General features: G+C 52.7%; 1 protein-coding gene across 1 annotated transcript; it reads left to right on the plus strand.

Annotated features, from left to right (window-relative positions):
• CARD10 (caspase recruitment domain family member 10) lies at window positions 1–27849 on the plus strand. The gene is made up of 21 exons (XM_026072531.1): window positions 1–40; window positions 13601–13819; window positions 14193–14330; window positions 14675–15000; window positions 17271–17453; window positions 18420–18575; window positions 18703–18828; window positions 18991–19185; window positions 19283–19429; window positions 20187–20302; window positions 20555–20595; window positions 21313–21433; window positions 21922–22102; window positions 22930–23053; window positions 23420–23660; window positions 23968–24037; window positions 24378–24477; window positions 24975–25133; window positions 26508–26629; window positions 27270–27385; window positions 27642–27849. The coding sequence occupies exons 1-21, from the start codon at window positions 1–3 to the stop codon at window positions 27847–27849; spliced, it is 3129 nt and encodes a 1042-aa protein (XP_025928316.1).

Raw genomic sequence — 27849 nt, forward strand, 5'->3', positions numbered from 1 at the left:
ATGGAGCTTACTGGGGCAGGAGAGAAAGGAGATGGCAAAGGTAGGAGGGATGCAGCAAGGAGCAAGGGAGCACAGAGGAAGGGGATAATGAGCAGGAAGCTGGGGGGCTCAGGGAGAGCAGAGGATGTAGGGGATGAAGAGTGCCTGGGATGAGGAAGAAGGGGGAAAGGGGAGGCCGAGGGAGCAGCCTGGAGGGCAGAGAGGCTGGAACAAAGAGGGCAATGGTGGGACTGGAGGGATGACAGGGTAAGAGTCTGCAGGTAAGACTGAGGAGAAGGGATGTCTGTATGGGTGCAAGGGGATGGAAGAAGGACCCTTTTGGAGAAAGAAGGACATGTGTGACAAGGTGGGGGAAGGGGTTTGAGGAAAAGAGGACCTGAAAGTCCTGAGAGAAGGGAATAGGTCCCAGGATTGGTGTGATGTGGGAAATGGGACTGTCAAGGGATGGGTGACGTGTCCATGGGGCAGAAGGGAAGTGGGGGTGAGGAATGGTGTGATGTGAGGAAATAGGGTGGCTTTGTGGGGAGAGAGGTAACAAGGGATGGGGATGAAGACAGTCATCCATGGGAGGAGAGAGGGACCTGTGACGCATCTGTACTGGTCAAGGGGAAGAGGTGAAAGACAAGGGAGTGGTTCGAAACAGGGCCTGGACAACTCTTTTATCTTAATGATTTTGCCTGTCCATCCAGCCTGTGTATTTTTGGCCCACGGAAGGAAGGGGGTGGGGTGCAGAGGCAGCTAAAAATAGGGGTGTCCCTGCCCATTCCCCCAAGGCGGGCATCCATCTGTCTATCTGCCTGCGGGGCTGCTGCGGGATCTGGAGGAGGGGAGCAGACCCAGCCTCCTCCCCAAAGCGTCTGGCTCTGCTTTTGTTTGTCTCTCAGCCCTACAGGGACAGGAAGAGGCCACGGGGTTGGGAAACAATGGCTTATTCTCTCGGAATCAATGCCTGGCGAGGAGCGATAGGGAACGTGGGCCTGTGGCCAGAAGGCGGGCATAGCCTCTGAGCACCACGCCGCGGCCAGAGGAGCTCAACTCCAAGGACATGAAGGGGGGAAATGCCGGGACAACCAGTAGGACATGGGGGGGCCTTCCCCAGACCATCACGCTTCCATGCTGCTCCCCAGGCTCCAAACCCAGCTTCTGTGTCAGTGTAGAGAGGGGAGTAGTAGCCATTTCATGTGGATGCATCTTATGGAGGAGATGAGGGAGAAAGAGCAGGCAACCCAAAAGGTGGTGAGAGCGTGTCTCCAACCGGTCATGGGGAAACCTCTCCCTTCTCAGCCTCTCCTTGAGCCATCTGGTACACTGTGAAACCTGCAGAGATAGTGCCAGACAGGATTTGGCATCCTGCAGTGGAAATGCCCGCAGCTGGGGCCAGTGACGTATTTCCACCCTCAGCACTGGAAAGTGCAGCATGCCTCTCTGTCCCCAGCTATCTCCATGCTTGCCAAGGCAATGCCAATGCTGCTAGCAGAAATGAGACCTCCCTGCTGTCTGGGAAATGGACGAGGGGCACAGATGGGTGTGCATGGGGGTGGGGTGATAAATCCTTTTTTCCTACCTCTTTCTTCTCCAGCCCCGCTTTCCTTCTCATGGCACTATCTCTCCCAGGGGCTGTTTCCTCCTGGGATGTTAGATTTGACAGCCCAGTGCTGGAATTGCCTAAGGCACCTTCTCTCCCTGATAGATACTTCTCCAAATCTGCCATGGTGGGGGTAAGAGGACATGGTGTTAGCACCTGAGGTAGGGGAGAGGTTAGGAGATATTTTGCAGGGATTGTGTGGAAGGAGAGGAAAGAAGAACCTCCCTGTCTCCAGATCACTTTTCAAGGTCTCTGATGCTTGGGGCTGAATGCTTGCCAGGGCTCCTCTTGTTTACTCAGCCGGGGAGCTGACACATCCAAGGTCTCTGCTGACTCTACTTTCCCACATGCTGCTGGCGGGCGCATTCCAGGGCAGAGTGGAAGTCAGCACAGAGGCATGCGAGAGGTTTCGATCCGGGATACCATCCTGTCCTCCCCCCTCCTGTCTCCTCTGGCATCCGGCATCTCATGCCAGGCAGCAAAGATTGGGCATCACAGCTGGCTGGTGTCCTGGGGTTTTACAAGCCAAGGCTGGCACAGATCCCAGTGGGAAACCATGGACCAGGACCCAGGGACAGGGATCTGCCTTTCAAGCTGAATGCCTGCAGCAAGGCTAAGTCGATATCCTTGCTTCCTTCAGGAGATCTCAGTCCTGCTGCCACTCTGGGATTGCCTGCTCCCTGGGACAACCCTTGGGAGACCCAGGTTTCTCTTGTGCCCCGATGTGCAGAGGGGCAGGGAATGCCTCTCTTGGCTTAGTCCTCTCTAGAGGGATCTAGGGGAAAGAGGTAATACCACGCTATACTGCTAGGAGGGAGTCCCAGCTTTTTCATTTTAAGATGGGCATCCATCCCTGCTGCTGTGCTCAGCTTGTCAAGGGTTAACAGTGCTGGTCTCTGCAAAGGCAACTCTGTGAGCTGGAGCTGTCTTGGGGGAGGAGGAACTGCACCTCTCACTTGTGRGCACCCTCTGTGGCTGCTCTGGTCCTGCACGCACGCCCTCCTGGGCAGCAGCCCCGACCCGATGTGAATGCCTTTGGTTTTAGGAGGGAACACCACAGAGCTTTTTAAAATAAGCGCTGAGAGCTAAAGAAGGGTTTGGAGAGCTGGCTGCAGGGCTGAGACCAGAGCAGTCCTCGCCCTGTCATTTTGGCTGCGCTCCCCTCCAGCAGGCGCCTGGAAGCTCTCTGTCCCAGCGCTGCTCACACCTCTCCTGGTGTAGTTGGCATCTTTGTCTCCTCGGAGCAGTGGGGATCACGGGAGACCTCAGCTTGCTCGGTAAGGGCTACCACAACCTTTTTTTTCCCCCACACTGGCCCACAGAGGCCCCTTTACGCCCAGCCTCAGTGTCTGCATGAAGGGGCCTAGTCTCCCTCCTTGGCTGCCACAGGAAATGCAGAGCCTGAAGGTCAGGGGCCAGCCGGCAGCTCCTCCCTTGGGGGCCAAGCAGGCAAACACAGGGGCTTGTATCACGCAGGCACATGCAGGAGGGGAGAGGGGGAGGCAGAGCCACAGAGCAGGGGGAGAGGGCCAGGCTTTTCCTGTTTATGTGACTAACAGACCCCCAAGAAAGGGAAAGCAGTTGGAAAGCTCATTGCTCTTGGGCAGGCTCCAGTTTGAGTCTGTCTGCATCTCTTAGGCTGAGGATCACCTCTCTGGGGTAGGGCTCAAGTCCTTCCCAGGGGAAATGGACATCCAAATCCCTGGGGGATGCAGCCGGACCACAGAGACTGGGGTTTCATTCTTGGGGCCTGCAAAAGTCTGATCTAGAAGCTGGGGTTGGCATCCTGAGAAGTGAGGCATGGCTCCTGCTGCACCACAGCCTTTGATTCCTCCCATGTTTTGTTTGTTGGCACTGACAGAGAGCTCATCTTTGGCCTTGGCTGATGCTGGTCTCTGTGGGATGGTCCGAAGGGCAAAAGGCCACTGTGGTGGGGGCGAGGAGGTAGCYGGGTATATTGGCTTTGGGACACAGGAATGAGGAGCTCTGAGAATGCCAGGAATGGAGGAGTGCTTAGGGAAAGCATACAAGTAACACCACTTTTATCCATGATGCCTCCAGCACAGAGCCTGTGCAGCAGGCAGAAGAGCTGCAAGACCTTCTGTGTTATCTAGGGCCACATCCTGCAGGGTGTCTGGGGTGGCCATGGTGATATGTGGAGAGAGAAATAAGGTCCAAGACGTTGTTCTCTCTCCCTCATTTCTGGCACCTAGCTGCTCTGGCTTAGGGCACATCTGTACTGAGTTTGTCTGGTCTCAGCTTTCATTCCTCTTGTAGGCCTTGGCCCTACAGTTCAGCTCTGCTGATGTGGGCTGAGGGGTAGTCTGCGCAGACCCACCTCTGACACAGGCCCCGGAGAGCACTCCCCAACAGGCAGTGTTAATGGGAGCAGAGGGGAGTTATAGACCCCTTGCTGTCCTCCAGGTAAGTCTAGGCCAGGTTCCTTGCAGTAGTGATCTCCACTCAGCTGTAGGATGAGAATAGCTGGGCCTGGTGCAGGTCAGTGTCTTCGGAGTGGAAAGGCTTGGGAAGGACTTCAGCAGCAAGGGGCAAAGCGCCCCAGCAGATCTGCGTGGCAGAAACAGGCACAACCCCTGGCACTTCCCCAGCTCCTTCCTTCCTCAAGGGGTAGGATGTGGGCCAGTGCCATCCCATGGCTCTGGAGCAGTGTTACAAGTGTTGGTAGCAATTGGCCATTCCTTGCCCTCTCCAGACAGGCTTTGCCCCCTTGTTATGAGCTCAGCTCTTTCCCCTGTCTGTGCCCTGTGCTCCAACCAAAGGGGAAAGGTACTTTCCTGGTCCTGGCCTACCAATACCCCAACAAAGTCTCCGCATGCCTGCCTCTCCTGCAGTTAGTTGCATTGCTCACCTGCCTAGAGAAGTCAGGTATTCCTGGGACTAGCAAACCACCACCAAAATGGGGTTTGTTGCCCAAACCATGTACTACAAAGCCAGGTGCACAGGTGAATGGGGGTCTCCCCTCCAACAGTTGCTGCTGGAGCTGTGTTGGGTAGCAGGGTGAAAAGCCAACACACCCTTGCATGTACATCACCAACCCATGCCCTCAAAGCCCCAATGTGCACCTGACTGTGCACCTGTTCTAGCAGAAGACAGCTTTTTGGATCTTAACTTACATTGTTTATGCAAGGTCTGTTGCTTTATGGGGAAAATTTGCTGGTCTTCTGAAAGAGCAGCATCTCCCTTTCCTGATACAGGAACTCTGACCCTTTCTCTGGTATGGCTCATGTTCAGTGTCATGGGTGTTATGAGACAGTATCACTCCCTCCTGCCACTCCTCCATCAACATCTGGCCGGCCTCAACCTGACAGTGACTCATAGAGACTCAGGCTGCCCTGCTACCCAGCCAAAGACTCTGGTGTTGCCTGCATACCAGTACAGGAGAGGAGCCATAAGGGCCTTTGCCTTTGGGGGCAAGTCATTCTTCTGAATTCAAACTGCTCACAGTCAGTTTGTTCTTCCGCATGGCAACATCTGAGCTGTTGCTGGTGATTCTCTCTGTGTAGGTGTCTTTGCCTTCAGCTGCCCTGCAAACAGAAGGCACAGTTTGCTTTCTGGTATGTCTTCAACCTCATCCTAAGCTAGACCTCGCATGAGATGGTGGGAACATGTTTGATCCAGACAGCTGGCTAACTTTGGGCAGAGGACCAGTAATGATCCTCTAGTCCAGTGGAGTCTCCTTGGAGAAGATGACTTTCGCCTCGGGAAACCTGACACCCCACAAGGCAGGAAACCAAGAGATGTCTTGTTCTGCTGGAGGGAGGAATAGCAGTGTCTTGTTTGCTCTAACTAGGTGGGTGTCCCCATAGCTGATAAAGGGGTTGTGAGGCTAGGATAGAAAGGTCCTCTCCCCGACCATCGGAAGAGGTCTAGGATGGGATGGAAAGGAGAAGGAAAATGGTAACACATGACTGAGACAGAGAAGAAGAGATGCTACACGTGCTGGCAGAGAAGCATGTGCAGGAGTGCAGAGGAAGAGCTGGATGCTACAGAGCATATAGACATATTGATTTCTGTTCTGCACAGTGCAATTTACCCTGTCTGACTTCTAATACAGATTGATGATCCTGCTCATTTAGCCCCACTCACCATCCTTTGGCTGCAGGTTGGCAACTCGCTTTTATTCAAACAGCCTGCATTTGTGGCAGACCTCATTCACAGTGACAGACCTTAGACTCAGGGAGCAGAACTGGGAGTCAGGGGAGTACAGATAGCCCATTTCCATCTCTTGGTTACAGGGCAGGTCAAGGGCTGGTGCAAATCACCTGAGTGACACTGAAACTAGCAGTAGGAAACAAGCCTGGAGTGGCTGGAGTAATTGTGGGGTCCCTGTAGGACTTCAGACAAGTGATAAGGTTTGAAATTCAGAATGTCTGCAGGATGCTAACTGGGGACTTCGTCATTTTTAAGACCTTTTTTTCAGGATAGTGCTGAGGTCAGATTGTGATTAATGCTTTGAATGTTCGTTTACATGCAAATCTACCCTGAAGTTATTTCCTGAGAGGTGGAAAACATTACCTACTTCATATTTCTGTTTGGTGTCCCAGGGTGTTGCAAAGGAGCTCTGTGCGGCACCCAACAACAGGTTGAGGTTGACGTGGTCACATTGACCTCTGGTGGCTGCAGCCTCAGCATGCAAGGAAAGCACTAAGGGAAATTTGGTGGGCTGGTCTGATAAGCTGTTGCCTGCTGCAATTAATATRCAGTTTGGTTCATTCCTTCGCTTTCCTATTGGTTTGCCTCTGGGACAGTCATTTCTTCTCTGCCCAAAGCAGGTGGGATTTACCCCTCTTTGTGTGTACTTCTTCAATCCATTCATTTCTCCTCCTTCTTCTGAGTTAGACTCAAATTCCATTTGCATGCACGCCAGTAAACAACAAAGCTGTGTCCTTTGACAGAGAGTTGAATTCATCCACAGTTTCTAAATAGAGTGGCATACCTGGGGAAAGCAGACACTGCTCCCTTGAAAACAGTGCAGCTGCTGTGTGGTCAGTGTTTGGACTTGTATGGCCCTTTTTACATAGTGGAGGACAGACTTTATTCAGTCTCTTTGTAAAGTTTGGTGCAAAAACAGCCAGCTAATCTGGATGCAAAATAAGCAGCAAGATGGGAGTCTCAGTTGGGGCTTTTTCTGGACAGAGAGGAAAAAAAAAAGTGGAAAATATCTCACAGACTTAATGCTTTAAAGAAAAGGTAACTGAGAGCAAAGCTAAGGTGGAGGACAAGTGTGAGACTTCCAGGTGCAGTCCTGTTCATGTGGCGCCTCCTTGCAGCAGGCAGTATGGCAGCTTTGGAGTGAGGAAACCTGCTTTAGTGACTCAAATCCCATGAGCCTGCTCTAATTCAGCTCTTACTTGCCACCCTGCATACCTTGAAGCCCTAATGAGGACAGAGATGTGTTGCCAATCCCTTACCAAAAGGTTCCCACATGCTTTTGCCTCCTTTAGCTCCAGGCAATGGGTGTGTGCCTGTGAGGGGGAGGAATACTGAAGGAAGTATTCACTTGTTTTCCTATCTCCGCACACAGATATACACATTTCCTTCCTGCAATGAAGGCCACCCCCTGCTTTTTGGAGGGGATTGTTCCTCCTCCCCTTGTATAGTCATCTACTCCAACAGGAAGGGAACAAAAAGCTGTCAGTGTGCTGTGGCAGTCTCACCCCAAATCTTGTTTGTGAAAAGCATAGGGGAGAGTAGTAGATAGTCAAAGCCCTTGCAAATGTTGTTAATACAACACTGAGTCTGATGAGTGTCAGTAGGAAAAATAAAAGTGGGTTTTTTGCACGTTAACTAATCCGGTGTGAACCAGTGTATAGCTGATTAGACCTGGTTAGACTCAATAATTCTGATTCAYGACATTTTTTGAGTTTTCAACATTTGTTTTTGTTCCACACAGGAACAAAACCTGTTGAGAGTATTTATAACACAGAATTGTGTTAGGACATCTACTATAGGGTGGGAAAGTTCAGGGGGGGTTATTTCAAAATCTCTTCCTGGCCCTGACTAGAGAGATGACCCCAGACCTTAACAAATCTCTACCCTAAAACTTCATTGGAAGCTGTAAGTCTTTGCAAATCACTGGGCTGTGAGAAAAATAGCAGATTTTGATAGAAAAAAAGGACAAAACAAGAAATACTTTGTTGCAAATGTTCTGACCAGCTTACGTTACAGACACTGTGTAGGTAGGATATTTCAGGCCAGGTTTGTAAAGATACTGATGTTCCTAAAACATTGGCAGGTTTTTAAAAGGCATTTAAGCTTACTATCTGTAACTGCAGGTTGAGCTTTATACTGACAGAATTTTAGTCACACAGTCCAGAATTTAATTAATTTCTTCACCACCTCAAACCTTTCTAAAGCTGTTTTCCAGGAGCAGGGAAATGATGTGGTGCTGTGGCATACCCAGTCCCACTCTCTGAAGCACAGACTATCTGTCTCACTTGCCTCCAAGGGATTCCGCTAACTTCTTGCAGCCGCTGCCTGCATTGCCGTGGGTTGGATCTGTACTGCAAAGCTCCCGCTGTAGACCCAGTTGCCTGTCACACTTTGTGGGTCATGTGTGCTAAGCCCTTCCTCTCTCACTGGAAACAATGCATGGCTCACCATTTGCTGGCCTGTTATAGATTTCCTGTGCAAGTCAGCATGGCTTGGAAAGTTTTACCAATGCAACTATTTTGGTGAGGATTTAAAAAAAAAAAAAACAAAAAACACCCAAACACCATAGTGCACAATGTCATTCCTAGTGTGAACTCAGCTGTGCCAGCACAAAAGTAGCTGCTATCAGTACAGCTATTTCTGAAATATGATATCTGGCCGTAAACATGTTCAGTCTGGTAGGACTGTGTATCTCAGACAAATTGTAGGTGTCTCGTACAACTGCAGCTATCCTGCAAATGGCAAGCTCTTCATCTCTCTGTGCTTCTGTACCCTAGCCGAAAGCCAGGGACATATTATTTCCTTCCTCTCAGAAGCTGTCTGTCTGATTTATTGAGATCAGCAGCCTACCCCAGAGCCCCGAGGGGTGGTCTGCCTTCCCCTGGGGGTGCCCTACAAAACTCAATACCCTGCATCCTGGCAGCATTAGCTCTCAGATTCCCTCTGTGAATGAGAGCAGCTGATGACACTTGATGTGGGCACTGCTGTCTCTGATGTCTGGGCGGGTGCTGGGTGCTCTGAGTCACAAAGCACCACAGCCATTGCCCATGGGGTCAGGGCGGGGGGAGGGGGAGGTTTTCTTGACATCGGTTTTGAGTTTGTCTCTCTCCTGGGTGAATGATGCCGTAACCAACACTCTTTGGTGCTTTTATCGTGACTGTGAAGATCTTATCTTCTGTCACCACAGAATATCTTGTTCAGAGAATCTTTTCACTAGAGAGACCTGGGTTGCTTGCGAGAGAATAACTAGCAGGCAGAAATTCACATGGCTTGAGTCAGTCCTGGTTCTCTGCAGGCAGCCTTGCTTGTACTTGCTTCTGATCACTCATTTGCAACTGGACTGCTCTGGCTGGAGGTAAGGGCTGGAGACTGGAGCTCGGTCCTGCCTGGAGAGTGCAGCTCACAGTCTTTGGTCAGCACGCACCCTTTGGGAAGGAGTTGTGCAGTGCTGGGTTTGCAAGGGAGGGGAAGGCGGCATTTTGGACCCCTTGCAGGGAGAGTGAGTCAGAAGCAAATATACATACAGCCGGGGTGTCAACCAGCGCTTGGTGGGATGGTTGCCGTACAAAATGAGGTCGTGTTTGCTGAAAGCCCTGCGTGTGTGTGTGTGTGCCTGGTGTTTGCTCAACGCTTGTGCATTTTTAGCAACAAAGAGGCTACATATTTGTGTGATGCACAGAGGAAGGTTTTGGAACAGAGCAGATAAAATAGATGAATGGAGACTGATTTATCTCAGTCTCCAGATGGTGGTTGTGCCTGACCATGAAAAAAACACAGCAGCAAAGGCAGAGGGTCTTGCTAAAGTCTCTCTTCCCTTGAGACTGCCTTACCTAAGACAGCTCAGGAGTCTGGTGTGGCCCAGAGGGGATGTGTCTGCCATTGGCCCCCAGAGGAGAAACAAACTAGGAGGCTGATTTGGGGTGAAGTGGGAATCCTGTGACTCCCTTTCTCTCTCTGGAGGGTAGCACTGCTCTCTCTGTGAGAGTAGCTCTCCACCTCAAAGGGGATGTACCCCTCAACTTTCACCCCTTTCCTCCCAGGAAAAGGCTGTAGTTGGGACATACCCCAACCTCCCAGTTCATACCTCAGGAGTGTTTCACGCTCTCCTCCTCCCCCCTTTGATTTCTTCACTTGTTTTAGGGAGGAGAGAAAAGTTTCCATGCAGAGGTGGGGACTGGAAGCTGCAGTGGCAGGATGGGGAGGGAATMCCATTTTAGGGACAGAGGAATCCCGTTCCCACTGGGCCCAGGGAATGTGTTAGCAGGGGCAGGAGCAGGAGTAATGTAGGAATTCATGTCATGTCGCAGCTGGCAGCCTCCAAAGCCCAGGAAGGAGGCACAGCACTGCTCTGGGCTATCCAGTGAGCTGAACTTTAAGCCACCTGAGCCATGCTGTCTAGTTGGAGCAGGAGCAGAGCTATCTAGGCATCAATTGTGCCCACACCCCTGGGGCTGGAGGGACTCAAGTGAACTCTCATTCCTTAACAGCCCAATATTACATTAGGGATCTCTTGCAAAGAGCCTGTGCTATCTATCCCAGCCATGGGGGCATACCTGTGAGGCCTGAGATGTAATGAGGTTGTAAGTGATGAAATGAGAGCGAAATGGGGTTGCTAGAGGAAATGAATAAAGCTTAGGTCTTGGAGGGGGAAGCATGTGATGTTACAGGGACTGAGCCACTGTGTCCAATATAGCCCTCCATCTCTCCCAGACATCTCCTAGTCTCAGTGGCACAGCACAGGTTTGGGCAGTCTGGTACACAGCAAGCCTGGAGGTTATCCTATGTGGGCTCTTTGGGATGCTGTGTGGATGCAAATCTGCTCCTGGGATTGCAGTGGCTGCTCAGGCCGGGGAAGAAGGAAAGCTTCCCTGCATCTGCCTCTGGCACCAGGGAACATCAGGCAGGTGCAGGCCCCTGCATGCCTTGGGGTGGTCAGGCAGGACACTTCTGCCTCCACACCCGGATCCACCCGCAGACACTACTGAGGAACAAAATTAAGGCTGTGGAGCCTCTTCTCGGCCTGGATCAGGCCTCTTGCAACCAACCCCCAGGCCACCCCCCACTTTCTCCCCTTACTCAAAACCCCCCTCCTTCCAGAACCAGCCCCACACCAGAGGTGGCCAGGCTACAATTTCTGGAGCCCTTAAGCCAAAGGCCTCCCCTTACCCATCTCTTCTCCCCCAGTAGAGCTGTGCCCTGCCACGTGCCGAGGACCTGAACCCGCCTGCCCGGGCAGGGCCCGTCTCGGGAGCTAGGCCGGGCACCCCCTTCCCCCGCCGGTCTGTGGGAAGGTGAAGCCGGGTGCGTTTCAGAAGAGAAGTTGCCGGCGAGCCACATCCTTCCGGAGAGCAGCTGCAGGCCGGCGGGGGGCGGAGGTGGGGGCAGAGAGGAGACAAAAAGCTTTTCCCCGGCTCGCCCAGGTGAAAAGCAGCCGGAGGCGCTCGGAGACCGGGAGCAGCTGGGGTGCCCCGGGGGGCTGCCCCCGCCTTGCTCCGCTCCCGGAGCCCCTCTGCGGCGGGGGGGCCGCCGCTCGCCTCCCCGGGGCCCGTGCCCGGGGGCCGCCCCACCGGTGAGTGCCGCCAGGGACCTTCGGCTCCGCGGCGGGCGAGCACCGGGGCGGGGGCGCTGGGCCGCGCCGCGCCGGCTCGCGTCGCCCCGGGGCTGCCGGCTCCCTCCCCTCGCAGCCGGGCGGAGGGAGGGAGGGAAGGAGGGAGGAGGGGGGTAAAGGTGCCGCGGGGTGGGGAGAGCGCTTCAGACACACCTGCCGGGGCGGCGAGGCGGCCGCGCAGCGGCGGGGCGCAGCGGGCGCAGCCCGCCCGGCAGCCGCGGGCATGGCAGGTAAGGCGGGGAGCCCCGCGCCCAGGCGGGGGGGAGCCGGGTTTCTCCCCCCCGTTGTGCCCGTCCCTTTGCTCCCCCGCTCCTTGCGGAGCCGCGGGCCGGGCCCTCGGGGGCGGCTCACGCCGTTTCCCCCCTGCCCTCGGCTGTTACGCAGCCTTTGAGTCGCCCCGGGGCAGCGGGGAGGGGGCGGCACTTGCACTGCATGCTTTTTGCACGGACTCCGAATTTCGGCGGGAGGAGTTGTTCCTCTTCTGCCCCTCTTTCCCAAGCTACTGTCTGCTCCTCAGGGTTGGCATCCGGCTTGTCTTTCCCTAGAGTCAGGCTGTGTCTTCAGGCTTGCCAAAAGGGGAAGCGAACGGGCAGAGAAACAAGGTGTCTTCCCTTGCAGCCTCCGTGTCAGCACCCAGGCCTGGAGGACCACGCTGGGTAGGAGGTGCTGGTACTGTCTCCCAGACCCCTCTGCTCTCTCTCTTTGCCAAGCCTGCCCTGCCAAGAAGCTGGTTGCTGCTTGCACAGTTCTCCCTCCCCACTTGGTTTTTTTTTGGAGAAACACTTTGATTTAAAGGCATAAATCTGCTGCCAAGGAGCAGAGCTCAAAACAGGAGGCAAAGTTTGGAAACCAGCACGCTTTCTGTTACCTGCTGTTGCATCCCCCCTTTTCATAATTGTGCCCCTCTAGCAAATGAGTCTCTCCCAGATGAGAGAGAACAGCTTTTATAAGAAATGCAGTTTCTATTCTTTTTTCAGCCTCCTTATCAGTAGGAAGGTCCAGATCTGTACCAGTATTTAGGCTCCTAAGCCCTTTGGTGCTGAGAATCAGACACTTGAGTAGCTTTTATGGACTCAACAGTTCTCTCTCCCTTCTATCCTGCATGCAACAGACCCTGAGCCATCCATCTCTCTGCTTGGAGGATTAACTTCTGCGCAGCTCTCTCAGCCATCCTCCTTGCCATGCTAGTTGGCTGTCTAAAATAGTGTGGAATCATTTTCACCACGGGGTGGGGGGAAGGGGGAAGGAAAAAAGAGTGGGAGATTTCCTTCTCTTTGCCTTCATGCAACAAGAATGCATACAGTGCCTCAGAGGTTGTTTGTGTGGCTGGGGTGGGAAAGCTGGACTTGATGCCAGCAACAGAGGGGGAGGTAATGGTGCACACTGGGAAGGAAAAATGACTTCCAGGTCTCAGAAGGTCTTTGCTGTGTTTTGACTTGTGAGCTATAAGGATTTGTGCTGGCCTGTGAAGCAGGCTTTATTTCTCGAGTGAAAATTGATATGATGGTTGAGTTGATACCTAGCTGGGAAGAGAACTCCTTGTTTAATCACAGCCTGTGTGACTTAATGGAGCAGGTTCACCACTGCTGTAAGGTGTCCGCAGTCCTTTGGGTTCTGGGGGTTTCTGTCTGTTTTAGTTGACAGAGAGATTGCCTTCTTGCTGAGTATTTCCAGTGCCCCAGAGTGATGTGTGGAAGATGCAGGGAATTCTTCTTTGGCCCCAGTACCTTGAGCCAAGCTGCTCTGTGGCATACTGCCCTTGAGAACTTCAGTTTGGTTACCAAATCTTGAGGCATGCACAGAGGAAATGGATCCCCAGAGAAACCCACCTGTCTAACACCAGTATGAGAAAGCATGCCCCAGGCCATAAAATCTCTTGTTCCTGAAGCAGGGATGGGGAAAAAGGGAAGATGTGTGATGGTCTGGCGGAATTTCAGAATGTGTCAGGGGAGAGGATGGCCTTTTCCCTAAGCTTCCTACAGTATATGCTCCTAACTCCCCTAGGCACCGCTGCCTTCTTCCTCCTGCGTATCTAAGGCCCTAGGCCGATGCGCCAGGATCCAGCCAGCCAGACTGGTAATCTAAATGGCTTCAGATGTATTTGGGTCCTATTGCAGAAAAAACAAAGCATTCATGGAATCATACCTTGATTCATGTTCTCCCATGCCTACTCATGCCTTTTTCCCTGTGCTTCTCCATCAGTCCTCAGACTTTCTTTCCTTTTATCCTTCAAGCCCTGGAGAATGGCCCTGTCCAAACCTCCAGCCTCTCAGAGCAGGAGGAGGAAGAAGACACCCTCTGGGAGAAAATTGAGAGCACACGGCACCAGCTGACCCGCTCCCTGAACCCTGCAAAGCTCACCCCGTACCTGCGCCAGTGCCGTGTGATAGATGAGCAGGATGAGGAAGAGGTGCTGAATTCATGCCGATTCCCTTGCAAGAGCAACCGGACAGGTGGGAGAAAGCACAGACTTGTACAAAGTTGGGCCTGGTTTTGGGAGAGAACCTATTTTTGAGAAACAGTGGATACTCTTCAGCATGTGGTGTTCTGGCCTTATGGCTCCCTCCCACTGCAGTGCTACTTGGCTTTGTTGTTGATTGAGATGCCCTGAAGCCAGACCTCCTCATCCTCTGCGGTGACACCCCACCCCCTCCCGCGCGAACACATATGCAGGCAGCACTCCCACATCAGTCCCATCTCCAACCTGTCCTTCCTGTGGAGGGAAGTATACTTGGTGGAGATGTGATTTTGTATCATGAGGYTGGGCTATGCTGTTCTTCTCTGGTTTGCAGGGAATTCATCCTACCTCTTTATCCCTTCTTCCAGGTTACCTGATGGACATCCTTCGGCGCCGTGGGAAACGGGGCTACGAAGCCTTCCTGGAGTCCTTAGAGTTTTATTACCCAGAGCACTACACCCGGCTAACAGGGAAGGAGCCAGCCCAGCGCTGCTCTATGATCCTGGGTAGGGGCAGGTGCTCTGTTCTCCCTTTAGCTGCTGGTTGCATGGGAAATGCCAGAAATCTGTGTATGTGCATGTCTCACGTCTCTCATGCATAAAACCCTGGCATGAGCTACCTGCTTTTGAGGAACCCTGACAGCCCTGTGCTCTGAATTTTTCAGGGAGGGGGCCATATGTATGTGTACGTGGGACYGTGGTGCCCTAAGCACCAGGGTGAGGAAGGCTGCACACCTCAGGAGGCTGTGGCACCCCTTGAAGGAGAGAGTGATGGGCAAATCTGTGGACTGTTTTTTTGGGGTTGCCCCTGTCTAAGCAGCCAGGACCTGATTCTCCTTTCTCCCTCCCAGATGAGGAAGGCCCTGAGGGACTAACTCAGTTCCTGATGATGGAGGTGAAGAAGGTGAGGGCTCAGCGGAAAGAGCACTTGCTGAAGGAACACCAACTCCAGGTGAAAAACCAGGCCTTGGAGCAAGAACAGGCCCGGCTGGAGCAGCGTCTGCAAGAACTCCTGAAGGTGCAAGAGCGTTGCCAGCAGCTGAGAGAGGAGTGGGACTCCAACAGCGTGGAGCTGCTGAGGCTGAAGGACGAGAACTACATGATGGCCATGCGCTATGCTCAGCTCTGTGAGGAGAAGAACTTGGCTGTGCTGCGGAGCCGGGACCTGCAGCTGGTGGTATGGTGCCGGGGAATGCAGGGGCATGTCTTGTCAGCAAGGGAGGCAGGAGGCTGGGGATTTGACAGTCACTGAGGGAATGAATGCAATGGTGCAGCTCAGAAGGATGCATGTGAATGTCTGTGCACAACGGCGCTTGAGCATGAAGGAGCCGATCCATTGTACAGCTGAACATGTGTCAGGGTGCATGGTTGTGCCTTGGCTGGCATCTGTTCTTGAGGGGGAGTGTGCCCCAAGCATGGCAGAGCAGCCAAGTCATGGGCATGGCATGTGAGACTTGTGCAGTTGGCTTTCACCTTGTGCTTTCAAGTATTTGGTGTGTTTGTGCAGCATTGCACCCTGGCCTCACATGACTGGATGCAGCTGGTCAGCCTGAACTGTGATGTCCTCACAGTTGTGCCTCGAGGCATGGGCCCCAGGGCAGGAAAGAAGCAGTGGTGCCCTGCTGTGACTGGAGATGTGTCAAGTAGAGAAGCCTGAAACAACTGCTCAGAGTGACACCCTACCTACAGTGGCTTCGTGCTCTTTCAGCCTGGCCACTGGTACCATGAGATGCCCTGTCTGTTTCTGCATGTATTTTCTGCCCTGTCTGCCTATGCTGTATGCTCCACCAACGGGCGCCTGTGTTGTGTCCCATCAGCACAGTCGTGTGGGGGACAGCTAATTCTATCAGGTTGCGTGCTATGGTGATCATATTTATTCCTTCCCCAGGAAAGGGCTTGCATTCACTTTTTTCTAGTGATGATCATGGCTGTGCAACTGCCTGCACACAAGGCTGTAGGTGTGTGCATGCTGCGTGGAGCTGCCTGTAGGGGTACATAGGAGTTTTTTGGCCCAGAGTCCATCCTCATCGCTTCCTCATCCCTCTGATGACGTTTCAGAGGCTCATGCTGCATACCTGAAGGAATTGATGACACTGYGCTCCAGCTGCCAAGCTCTCACCTCCAGTAAATGCACCCATTTCCTGTCTGGACAAGGACAGCTGTACTTTGAGCCTATTTATAACTCTGTTTCACCCTTCCTCTGCTGCCTCGTGGTATTCCCCCTGCCAGTCTGGGCCTGGGCTTCTCGCACAGCCCTGCGGTTACCTTTCATTCCTTATCCTGGTGTGCCAGCACTGGCATCCCCCCCTACCTTTTATCCAATATTCCTGCCAATGGCAGCTCTCCCAAATCTCTTCTGAGCAGAGAGGTGAATTCTCTGTGGGTAACTGTAGTGTGGAGAAATCCCACAAGGTCCCAGCCTGCCTTCCCCTCCTGACTGCTACCACTCTAAGGTCCAGAAGTGACTGGTCCTGGAAGCTTGTTCTAGGTTCCTTGGCAGATCTGCAGAAATAATCCAGTCCCTGAATTCCTTCTTGGCAATTTTGACAGTGCTCCTTAGTGCTCAGTGGCTTTAATATGTTCCCCCAACCCCATATGCTCTCAAAGTCCACCTGGATGTGAAACTCGTTTCCTGATTAACCTCATCACCCATTGCAGGTCTGTGAGGACCCTGCCTTAATCCTAAAAGTAACCAGCCTCCATGTCCTGTGTCTAAGAAATGTCCAGCCAATGAGCTTGGGCTCATGCCTCCTCCTGCTTCCAGCCCCTGGGCTTCTGGTTGTGGGTTGGATGCGTGCTGAGGAGTCGGAGTGTTGACATAAGAGTGGCCAGACAAGGCCAGCATGAACTTCCATGTTACCCAGCACCCTGTCTCCAGTGACATGCTGATGGAAGAGTGTGAGAGCAGGCAAGTGTGAGATAATACATCTGTGAAATCCTGCAGCCTGTAATGATTTGATGCTCAAACACTTCCCAGGCCAGAGGTGTCCTCCTGCACTGAATAGCCTTCAGTGGATTTTTCTGCTGTGAGTTTGTTTCTCAGCTGTCCTAGTTGGAAAGCCTTTGCGAGCCTGTCACAGTTGCTGGCCTTGACAGCACATCAGAGAACCCTGCTCCACCTGGGGTCAGGGCCAGCTGTGCTGTGGGTGCTCCAAGGTAGCAAGAAAGTTGTTGCGCAAAGAGGGGCCCCTGAGACTGAGTGCACTTACAGAAAAATTTGGTGCAAGTGCATCTTCCTCCTCTGTCCTGCAGTGAAAACCTTGTATGTGCAGCTGTGTTAACCTTACCCCAGCTGTAGGATACTCCTTCTTCACTTGGTTTCCCAGCCCTCGCATTCCTTGCCTCCAGACCACTTTTCTGCCCAGCTTCCTCTCTGCTTCACTCCCCTCTAAGGCAGAGGTGCTTGTGGGAGGGGGTGTCAGACTATGTTTCTTCTCTGTGTTGCAGGTGGACCAGCTGAAATGCAAAGTCACCAGCCTAGAAGAGGAATGCAGCCTGCTGAGGAAACAGGCCTCTGCACTGCCCCAGCGAGAGGCAGAGGAGCGGAGCCACCCTGACACAGTGTCTGAGCTGTGGGCTGAGAACCAGCGGCTTACAGCATCGCTGCAGGAGCTGCAGGGCATGTTAAAGGTAGCTGACAGGGCAGAGCAGGCTCTAGGCCACCTCCTTCCCTGGTTGCACTTACAGTGCTGGTGACGTGGGTGAATCACCACTGGAAAGTAGGGGGCAATCACTGTCCCAGCCTAGCTGGTCCCTTCCTCTGGGCAGATTGCTTGCTAGTGGTGGCTGCTATTGCCCCTGGGTCTGGGGCAGTGACTGGTCCTTGTTTGCAGCTCTGTGACTCTTAGGTGTGCTCACACATGCGACTTTGTGCCTCTCACTGTGGACTGTGAGGGCCAACCTTACATACTGAGAGGAAGTACTCAGGGTGAGAGAGGCTGGAGCTGCAGCCTTTGTGCAGACACTGCTACTTGGGGTTGGCCCTCACAGAGGCAAGCTGTATTTTGATGATGAGGCTGGAAGGACCCAGCTGGTGTTAGGACTCCCTGTAGCACCTGGGAGGCCTAACCTCACACTAGCCCCCACAGCTGGGTGCCATGGAGCCCAGAACAACAGAGGTGCCTTGTAAATCTCCATGTGGTGGGCAGCCTCACTGCCTGGTCCTTCACTTGATGACCCCTGGCAAAGCAGTTCTTTCCCTGCTCTGTTCTGGGAAGAGACTTCAGAGAGATGATCCCTCTCCATTGCTCAGGGTCACCTGCGATTTTATAGATCTTGCTCATATCCCCCTCAACTGCTGCTTTTCTGACCTGGCACAGCCCAGCCTACTAATCTGTTCCCTGTAGAGGAACCCCTCTGTGCTGTGACCTCTCATCTTACCTGGATCTTTTCCAGTTCTCCTGTCTCATTTGAGGAGATGGGAGGACTGGACCCTGCACACTGCACTCAAGCTGTGAGTGCACAGTAGTTTCATACAGTAATGATGACCATAGTAATGCCAGCCTGCCTGTTGTTCACCTGCTGAGCCAGGTGCTTACCGTAGTCTGGTCGTCCCATGGTGCTTGTGGTGAAGTGATGGTACCTCTCACCTCCTAGACGCCAGGTGAGGGCCCAGTGCCGGGCTCTGAACAGATCTTGCTGGACATCCTGGAGCACGACTGGAAGGAAGCTCAAGATGATCGGCAGGATCTCTGCCAGAAACTCCACTCCATGCAGAATGAGCTGCAGTGGGCTGAAGAGCTGAGAGATAAGGTAGTGCATTCCTCACAATCCCATCCCTGCACACAGAGCAGGGCATGGAAGAGAGGGGAGGGAAGGGCCTGGGAAGCCACACCACTCACTTCTGGGAGGGCTAATGCTCACTGGTCACTCTTGCCAGTACCTTCAGGAGGTGGAAGATCTGCAACTGAAATATCGGACACTGCAGAAGGACTGTGATCTCTACAAGCATCGGATGAACACAGTGCTGCTGCAGTTGGAGGAAATTGAGAAAGAGCGGGACCAGGTGAATTGTCACTCCCCTGGCTCTCCACCGCCCAGCAGGATCAGGGCTTTTTTCTCTGCTGTGTACACCCCCTCCTTCCCCAGTAGATCTTCTTCAGCCATGCCAGGATGGGAGGGGGGGTTATTGTTGCAATCCTCTTAATTGCAGCCTGGCTCCTTGCAGGCTATCCAGAGCCGAGATGGGGTGCAGCTACAATACTCCCAGAGCCTGATTGAGAAGGACCAGTACCGCAAACGCGTGCGGGCCCTGGAAGAGGAGAGGGATGACCTCCTAAGCAAACTGAGCCAGGCAGAAGGGCTGAACAGCACGCTGGAGGCCCAACTACAGCGGTGCCAAGGCAACCGCAGCCTGGGCAAGGTGAGGGAGGCTAGAAGGAAAAGGGAATGGAGAAGGGGAAGAGACCAGGGCTGTTTCTTGGGGGATGCAATGGGATGATGGGTCCCTTCTCTCCTAGATGTGCAGCTCTTCCTACTCCCTCTGCTCCAATCTCAGCAGCACCTGGAGCCTCATAGACAACCCTTCCAGCCTGACTAATGGGCTTGTGGAAACACTGGGGATTTCTGCCATCCCGTTTTTGGGGGACTCTGCCATTCAGAGCATGGTGAGTGCTTGACCATGGGATGTTGGCCCTGAGATGAGGGCAGCAGTGACCCACACTGCTCTGGAAGGACACAGAAGCATTGGACTGGTCTGCGACTTGCTGGAAGACGTGGAGCGGGGCAGTGTCTTAACRTGGGAGCAAAACCTAGGCGCGAAGCTTTGTCAGTAATAAACCAGCCAACGCTGCACCAAAGTGTGTAGTACTTTGCTAGCTGGGAAATAGCAGGGAGTGAGACTTCCTTCACCCTGTGTGACACCCCAGAAATCTACTGCCCCATGTAGGCTGCTGACCTTTATAAAAAGCTGTTTTACATATGCCAGGGGAGAAATCCTAGCTCTTTTGAATCCTGTAGCAAACAATCCTATTGTCTTTAATGGAGTCATGTTCTTACTAAAGTCCCTTTGACTCTTTGAAACCTCATCATACAGCATCCTAAAGTGGGTAGTCCCAAAGGTTACTCACGCCTCTGGGTGTGCCATGGCTAAGAGTGAGATATAAGGACAAGGAGAATCTGATCCCTTCATCTGATACTAGTCCTATTGCTTGTACTTTGCAAAAAGACGGGGATCCAATGGCATGCATCTCCATCCCTGTTCTCTCCTCTGGGATGGCAAGGTACCTCTGGGCACTGGGAGAAATGTGGATGATCTCTGAAGAGGCATGTGGTACACCAGGAGCTAATTGCAACCTAGCCTGAAGGAGAGGGAAGGGAGGTGCTGGGCATTGGTGTTAGTGGGTATCTCTCATTCTGCTCAAGGATGTAACTCCTGACAGTGAGAAGGATATCAATCGCCTTTCCACCTTTCCCTTCCCACCTTGCATCGGCTCCATCCTCCGGCGGCAGCGGGAAGATAGGTGCATGCCCTACAAAAGGTGACTTCTGCAGGCTGCTTGAGTCTCTGTGTTCTCTGCTGGGGTTGTGGGGGCCTGAGGGGCCTGGATGGCAGGGGAGGGGAAGCTGGCAGTTGGGACTGTGAGTGGGAAGTCTGGCTGGGAGCTGCATGCTAGCTGGACAGTGCTTTTGTGTTGGGGTGGGGAAAAGCTGTGGGGAGGGAGTTGAGAATGGGATGCAAACAGGCTTTGGAAAAGCTGGTGCCTCACAGCTCACTTTTGTGTCCTTTCTAGCTTGTCCTGTGGCTCCTTTAGCAGCATGGAAGATGCAACAGGTACCATAGCTGGGGCTTTCCCAAAAGGGCTTAGCTAGAAGGAAGTGGTGGCTGTGGGAAGACGAGGGTGGACAGCTGACTCTCCCTCATACCTTTGGTCTATGTGGCTCACTGTGAGGGCTCTGCACACATAGCAGGGTGCCATGGACACAAACATTCCACACTAGACTCTGTGAAGTACAGCAGCTGGAAAAGCTGGCTTGTCCCCTGCAGAATGTGTAGCTATTCACACCTGATTTATTTAATTTATGGAGAACTTCTGTTGATGGAGAACTTGTTTTGGAGTTGGGGGAGTAGGAACCAGAGGAGATAAATGCCTGTGTTTTTGGTGATGGGCTGTAAATCTCCTGAAATGGATATCTTGGTGCTGGTACATCCTGTGGTGGGTGCTGGTGGCTGAGCTCCTGAGGGCACATCCAGGTGGCTCTGGTTTCTGCTGTGACACAGCTTGTGATCAAATGCTGATGAGGAGGATGGAGATTTGTTTGTTTTCAGGAGACATGGGAAACCAATCCTAACTCTTCCCTTCCTCTCTGGGAGTGCCCCTTTCCAGGAGGGTGACTGTTCAAACCCTCTTTCCAGCCTCAATTTCCTAGTCCGATGCTAGAAAATGCAGAGAAGGGAGGTGACAGACCTCAGCCACCCTGAGAATGTGGACTCCCTGCAGTGCTCGGAGAGGTGATGTGCCCTCTCTCTTCCTCTTGTTCTCTTTCCTAGGCAGTGGTTTTGCTAGTGTGTCGCTTGGCGCCTTCTCCTCTTCTTCCAGCAGCACCTACGCCAGGGTGAAGTCGGAAATCTGCTTGTCCACGCTTCCCAGCTGCAAGGAGGTCACCAGGAGGTGACTGCTGCTCTCTGAAATAGGCACTCTGAGTCTGCTGCTTGGGGGGATGTTTTGCACTCGTGGGAGACCATGCTTGGAAGGCCATTCCTTTCCATCTTTCTCCTGTGGGCCCTTTTCTGCCAGCAGGAGAGGAAAGAAATGAAGTTCCAACAGTCCTTGCTTCCCAGCAGGGCCCCGGTTTTCTGGCCTGTTCTGTGTGTCATGGCAGGGATGGGGATGGTGCCCTGGACTTGGACAAAAATCTATCTGATTTGGGACAGGACCAGGAGAGCCTGCACTGGGGCTGGTAGGGTGGTGGGGTGGAATGGGCCTTGGGTATTCATAAGCTCTATGTGTGCACCCTGGTGATGACTGTGAATCATGAGCTTCATACCTCATGGTACTCGATAAAAGAAATGCCTTGTGGCAGGACACCAGGCATGGGGACTAGTTCCTAAGAAAGGCAGAAAACTTCGGTAGTTGGACTTGGTGTTTCTCCTTGCCAGGTCCCTGGTGGTACARCTCTCTAGCATGGGGCACCCCAGCAACCCATCACCCCAGGAGAAGAGGCTTGGAGCAGATATCTCCATCCTTGGAGGGAACAGGACAGGGATTTATGTCCAGTGGGTCAAGCCAGGCTCACAGGTTGAGAGTGCAGGACTCAGGGAAGGCTGCCGGCTCATTGAGGTAAGTCTGGGAATGGGGTCACTTTTGTGGGATTGCAATGCATCTGAGACACAAGGAGTGTGAAGCAAGCTCCAGTGCAAACTGGCCTCTGCCCAACTTGAGGTGCACCTTCATTTCTCTTGTTTCCAGAGACTGCTCCCTGTCTACAGCTCTGTGCAGCATGAACAGACATCCAGATTGCTTTGCAGACAAGCRTACCAGTGCATGTAAAAATGCTGAGTCTTCCTGAAACACTTCTTTCAGCTGTGGGAGGGAAAAAACAAGGATATGCACAAATTAAGACAGTGATATGACTCTGTGTCCCTGGAGTTGTCTGTCACCTTGTAGCATTTCGGAGCAGTTTGCACACTGCATCCTGTGCACGCCTGTTGCAAAGCAATTGATTCTGGAGTGAAGTTTTGCAGGCCTTCATGACCCTCTCAAGCTATAGAGAATAATTGCTCTGGAGAAGGCTACTGGAGGGAGGAAGGGCATTTGTTTTGGCAAAAATGACACCACTTGAAATGCAGCTAAGGTATTTGAATTAATATCCACCTGTGACTGAAAATAAACCAACCCCCTCCTCCCCCCTGACATACACGTATGTGCACACATATGTTCAGTTCCATAGCAACCCAGCATCCAGATCTGGCAGTGGCTGGCAGCAGGTATTTCAGAGGCAGAGCAGGGAACCAGAGGCAGAAGGAAGATGCCTTGTCCTCAGGTAGAGCTTTCCCTGGGCCTGCCTTGGTCTGTATCTCTTGCATAACTTTGATGGGTGAGGAGCTGGCAGGGGGAGGAGCCTGCTCTTCTAGCCCCTAGGTCTAACGGCGTTTGATTCTTGCTAGCTGAGGGTCCCATCACTGAAAGAAGAGGTGCTTTCCCTGGAAAACTGCACCCGGGAGGTTGCCTACCTGAGCCTGCTGCATTGGGACAAACCCACTAATCTTGTCTTCCAGCTGGACCTGCAAGGTAAGACCCTGGCAGCTGGGTCTCCCTTGAGCTTGGGCTCTCTGCCTCCCTTTCCAGGACCTCCACCCAGTTCTGGAGGTAAATCTCTGTTCTGAGTTGTTCTCTCTCCTCTCCTGTTTGGTCCTAGGCCACAATGTGTGACACAGGGGTTGGCCATAGTTCTGGTTATTTGCCATGTCTAGTATGATATGTGCATCCTCTGAGTTACAGGATGGAGGTACAGACCCCCCGTCTGTTTGCCTCCTCTGAACTCCTATCTGTAGCATCACTGCTGTGCTAGAGACTTGGCTATCTTGGCAGGTTCTCTTGTTGGTGATGGTTGTCTCTTGTGTCCTTGCCTGTGCTGACCTATATGTTTTGCTCCAGGATACCAGCCTCTACGTGAAGCCCTGGAGGAAGGGAGGAAGATTTCTGGAGACTCGTTCTATGTACGCACCAATCTATCCCTCACAGAGCAGTCAGATCCTTATGCGCTGTGTGTCAAGTGTCGGGAAATCCTCCATGTCACGGACACCATGCACAAAGGACGGCTGGAGTGGTACTGTTCCCGTGTCGATCCCTTGACCTTGCGGGACCTGGACAAGGGGACGGTGCCCAACTACAACAGGTAACAGGGTGAGGAGAAAGGGGGTCCCTGGGGTACCTGTCCGACTTCTCTGCAATAAGCATCCACTAGGAGTCCTGAGGAGTGTGATTTGGCCTTTTCCCCTCATGATAGTGTGAGCTGTCTGAGCCTTGTATCAGGGACCAGTGCAGTGGTATCTGGGTGCCCTTGAGAGAATGGGTGGTTGAGTGAGGGATTTTTTATACTTATCTTTCACATGTCTCTGTGGAGGTTGCAGAAGTGGATCACAGCAGGCTAAGGTCCCTGAGGGCTCTAGAGCTGCTTGAGGGCAACCTCTCTGTCTTTTCAGGGCCCACCAGCTTTTGAAGATCCAAAAGAAGGGCCAGATGCCTGGGCAGCAGAGGGGCCACAGAAATAATGTAAGCCGAAGAAAACAGCAATGAGAGCCGTGTGTGTGTGCCTACGTTCACCCCCACACCTYGACATGCAGTCTGCCCTGCTCTGACAGTAGAGCAACTCTTATGGAGGCGGCAACTTGGCTAGCAAGCAGAGGGGGCTCTTATAGCCCAGGCAGCATCTTTGCTCTGTGACTGCTCCCCTGCCCACTCCCTGTTTCCCAGCCTGAACCTGATGGTGGGCAGGCCTGGTTTCTTTCCATGTGTGCCCTCCATCTCCTTTGCTGGGGGTTGCTCTGTAGTCAGCTGTATGTGTGTGAAAAGATCCGTGCTTTCAGCTTTAGTGCCCTCACTTTCTCCTCAGCTAAAGAAACGGGCCTTGGACCAACTACGCCTGGTAAAATCCAAGCCACAGAGGAGTCCGGGACAGCCCCCTCAGCAGTTGTGGCTGGATCCCTGCTCAGGTGAGCTCTCACCCTTACATCTGCCCTATCACCCTTGGAGACCCAGTTGTCCTCTGTGGGCACTGAAGGTACATTGACACCTAGGATGCCTCAGTCTCTCTGGCCAGAATCCCTCATATTACTCTGCTGATGGTTTTTGAGAAGCCTGAGCATATTTAAACCTGCTGCTCCTTCTCCCAGGTTTTCTAGGGCTCTCCATCATTGCTGCTATGGTTCTTGGGGTCACCCAGCACATTATGGAGAGAAAGGAGAAGAAACTGATCTGTAACTCCTGTGATTCTCTAGATGATGGACAAGGAGGGGTTACAGCTGGGGCATCTGCCTTTGGGGGAGTGGTGTAACCAGTGGAAGATCTCTCCTGGGACATGGGGCCAGTAGCTGCATCCATGAGTCAGGACTAGGGGATGGTGCAGGGAGAACTGCATGGAGTCTGGGCTGGTGGCAGTCCTGTCTCCCATGTTCTCACCTTCGACTTTTTCTTCATTCCTGTCTTGCAGACCCAGATAGGAGCCTGAAGCCTTACAACCTGGTGCACCCTGTGGTGATCCAGACACCTCGTCCTGTGGTGCTGTCACCTGATTGCATTGCACCACGGCTCATCAGGAACTTGCTGGACTTGCCCACCTCCCGTCTGGACTTTCATGTGTGCCCAGCAGGTAGGTGGCAATGACCAGTTAACTTGCCCAAGGATGTTTTAAGAGCCTGTGGCTGAATGAAGTAAAGTACACAGGTGTCCTACTTTCCAAGGTTGTCTTCCTGTTTTACTTCCTGCCATTTCTTCTTCTGTGGAGACCTTGGTGAGTCCAATTCAGGGAAGAGGTGCTGTTACCCTGGGAAGGCTGAGATGTGATCTCATGGGGCTTGGAGAGGACATGAGATGTCAGCAGCTAAATTGTGAGAATCTTACAGTCTTCCCAGACAATACCTGTTGTCAGGTCACCTTTCAGCCATTTGAGCTGAATGTCTCCAAAGAGTTCCCTCCTCTTCTTAATGGTGCCCTGTCCCTTTGACCCATGGGGAAGTCAGACCTCTCTTCTGCYCTTCTAAGGCAGAAGGGACTTCTGTCTTCCCTTGAGTGGGTGGTGATGGCATTGCCTTGCTGCTCCGAGTGGCTCTTCCCATAGATGAAGCCCCTGCCCAAGGTGGGATCTGCAGGTCGACTTCATACTTGTCCTGCCTTCACCAGGATGAGAGCATCCAGCCTTGGTTATGTCCTCCACTTCTTCTGCCAGCAATGTGAGATTGGCACACAGCTGCAGAAGCTGCTGGGAAGAGGGTTTTTCTCCCATCGGGAATTTTCACAGAGGACAAATCTCTTTTCCCCCTTCTTCCTCCATTTTCCCTATCCCTCCCTTCCCCTGTGTTTAGAATTCTTCCTTTGCCAAATGCAGAAATGAAAAAAGTTGGTGTTTTCTTTTGCGGGGGTAGTGGTGGGTGAAAAATCTCTGCTTTGCCGAAAGGGAAGGCTCTGCAAAAATAAATGTCTTCCACTGGGCTTGTTAGCCATATATCCTGTCTTACTAGGCCCTCTGCAGGGTCCCCCTCACATTGCATTCCACTCCCACTGCTTCCCCAGCCCTGCTGCTTGCTGGAGCCATCTGTGAGCCCATGTAACTCTCTAAACCCTGCAGAAACCTTACCTGGCAAAATAAAATGATTAGTTTTCTGCTGGATTCTGTCTGGAAACAGTTGCAAGATGGGAGCAGGACAGTGTGGCAGCGAGGAAGGAGGGGATCAGAGCTGTGAGCTGGCTTAGGCTGCTGCGCTACTGCAACACAAAAGCTGCTTTTACCATGCAAGGTGTCTTCAGCTGTGATATGTTGCTTGTTCTGTAAGCAGAAGGCTGCAGGAGATCCATGCCAACATGTAATGCTGTATAATTAGACTTGCTCTCCAGAATCCACAAACACTGAACTCGATAAGTATCAGCATGGCAGCAAATGTGCAGCATCTGAGGTAGAAAGTATGCGCAGGAGGGAGAAGTGGCTGGTGTCTCCCTTTTCCTATCTCTCTTTCCTCTTGGCTTGCAGAGAAGCTGGCAGAACAGCATCCCAACACTACCCACACTAAGGAGGACCTTGTGTCTAGAAGTTCCCCCCAGGACCGGAGGGAGCCTGGGCAAATCCGCATGATACGGGAGGCAATGGAGAAGGTGCTGAGCTGTTTGATGTGGAGAGAGAGGACAAGGATGGGGCACCCCATTTAGATCCTAGGAGAAGAGGGGACAACAGAAAGGGGGGAAGAGGGAGAAGAATGGTGAGAGAAAAGGAGTTGCTTATTTGGGGGCTGTGTGACTTGGAGGGCATTTTAGATCCAGATGCTGTGGGGCTGTAAAGCAACAAATACAGGTCTTCTCCTGAGTCTCTGTCCACCTTGGTGAAAGGAATGATGACTGTGGATATGTGGGGGAAGTGATGGGAGATGCCTTACACCTAAGCTGCCTCCCTGCTCTTGCTTTCCTCTTCTTCACTGAAGTGGCTATGGCTCTGCCCAGGGCAGATGGAGAAGATGTGGGGCTGTGGGTGATGACAGAGGAAGGGGTATGAAGACAGACTGGCTGAGCAGGGGGTCTGGTGGGCTCTTGGGTCAGGTTGGCTGTGATATAGTGGATGACCCTGCTCTTCAATTCTCTGCTTCCCTCTTGGCCCTGGCTGTAAATCCCACATTTAATGAAATTACTATCGGAAAAGCAATGATGTTTCACAGTATGGGGTTTGATTTAATGTAACTGTCAGGAACTGAGGTTATTTCTTCTCCATTTAAATCAGTAAATCTATTTGATTTCCTTCCAGAATAAACACTGCCTGCTAGAGCTTGGAGTTCAGAGTGTGAGGGATCTAATTAGAAGTGAAATATACCCCATTGTTATCCATGTCGAGGTCACAGAAAAGAACGTTAGAGGACTCAGGTAAGAAGAGACCATGCAGTATGGATGGAGGATATTACGGAGGAAAAGAGAAACCCTTGTCTCTATTCAAAGGAAGAGACAAAAGACCCTTATGGAAGTACTAGCTGTGTGTGTGCYGGGGGGTCGCTGTGGGAAAAAGAGCAGGAAAAGCAACTTTGTATGTGTGAGTTCTTGTAGGGATCAAGGTGGGAGCGCTGGCATTTTTCCCACCCCATCTCTCTACACAAGGGTAATGTGTGACCGTCTGTTTCCCCAGGAGCTTGCTGGGGAAGCCGGGCCAGCGGGACTCAGAGGTGCTGAAGGTGTGCCGTGGTGCGGAGCAGGCGCTTCACACTCTGCCGTGCTCTTGGGCCTGTGTGGATCCCCAGGCCTGGAGTCATGTGGAGGAGCTGGCCAAGATGGTTCGGGGCTGCATCTTTCAGGAACAAACCCGCCCGCTGTGGATTGAGGAAGGCGATGACTGA

The sequence above is a fragment of the Apteryx rowi genome, unplaced genomic scaffold (genome assembly GCF_003343035.1).
Source record: "Apteryx rowi isolate R43461 unplaced genomic scaffold, aptRow1 scaffold_343, whole genome shotgun sequence".
NCBI lineage: Eukaryota > Metazoa > Chordata > Aves > Apterygiformes > Apterygidae > Apteryx > Apteryx rowi.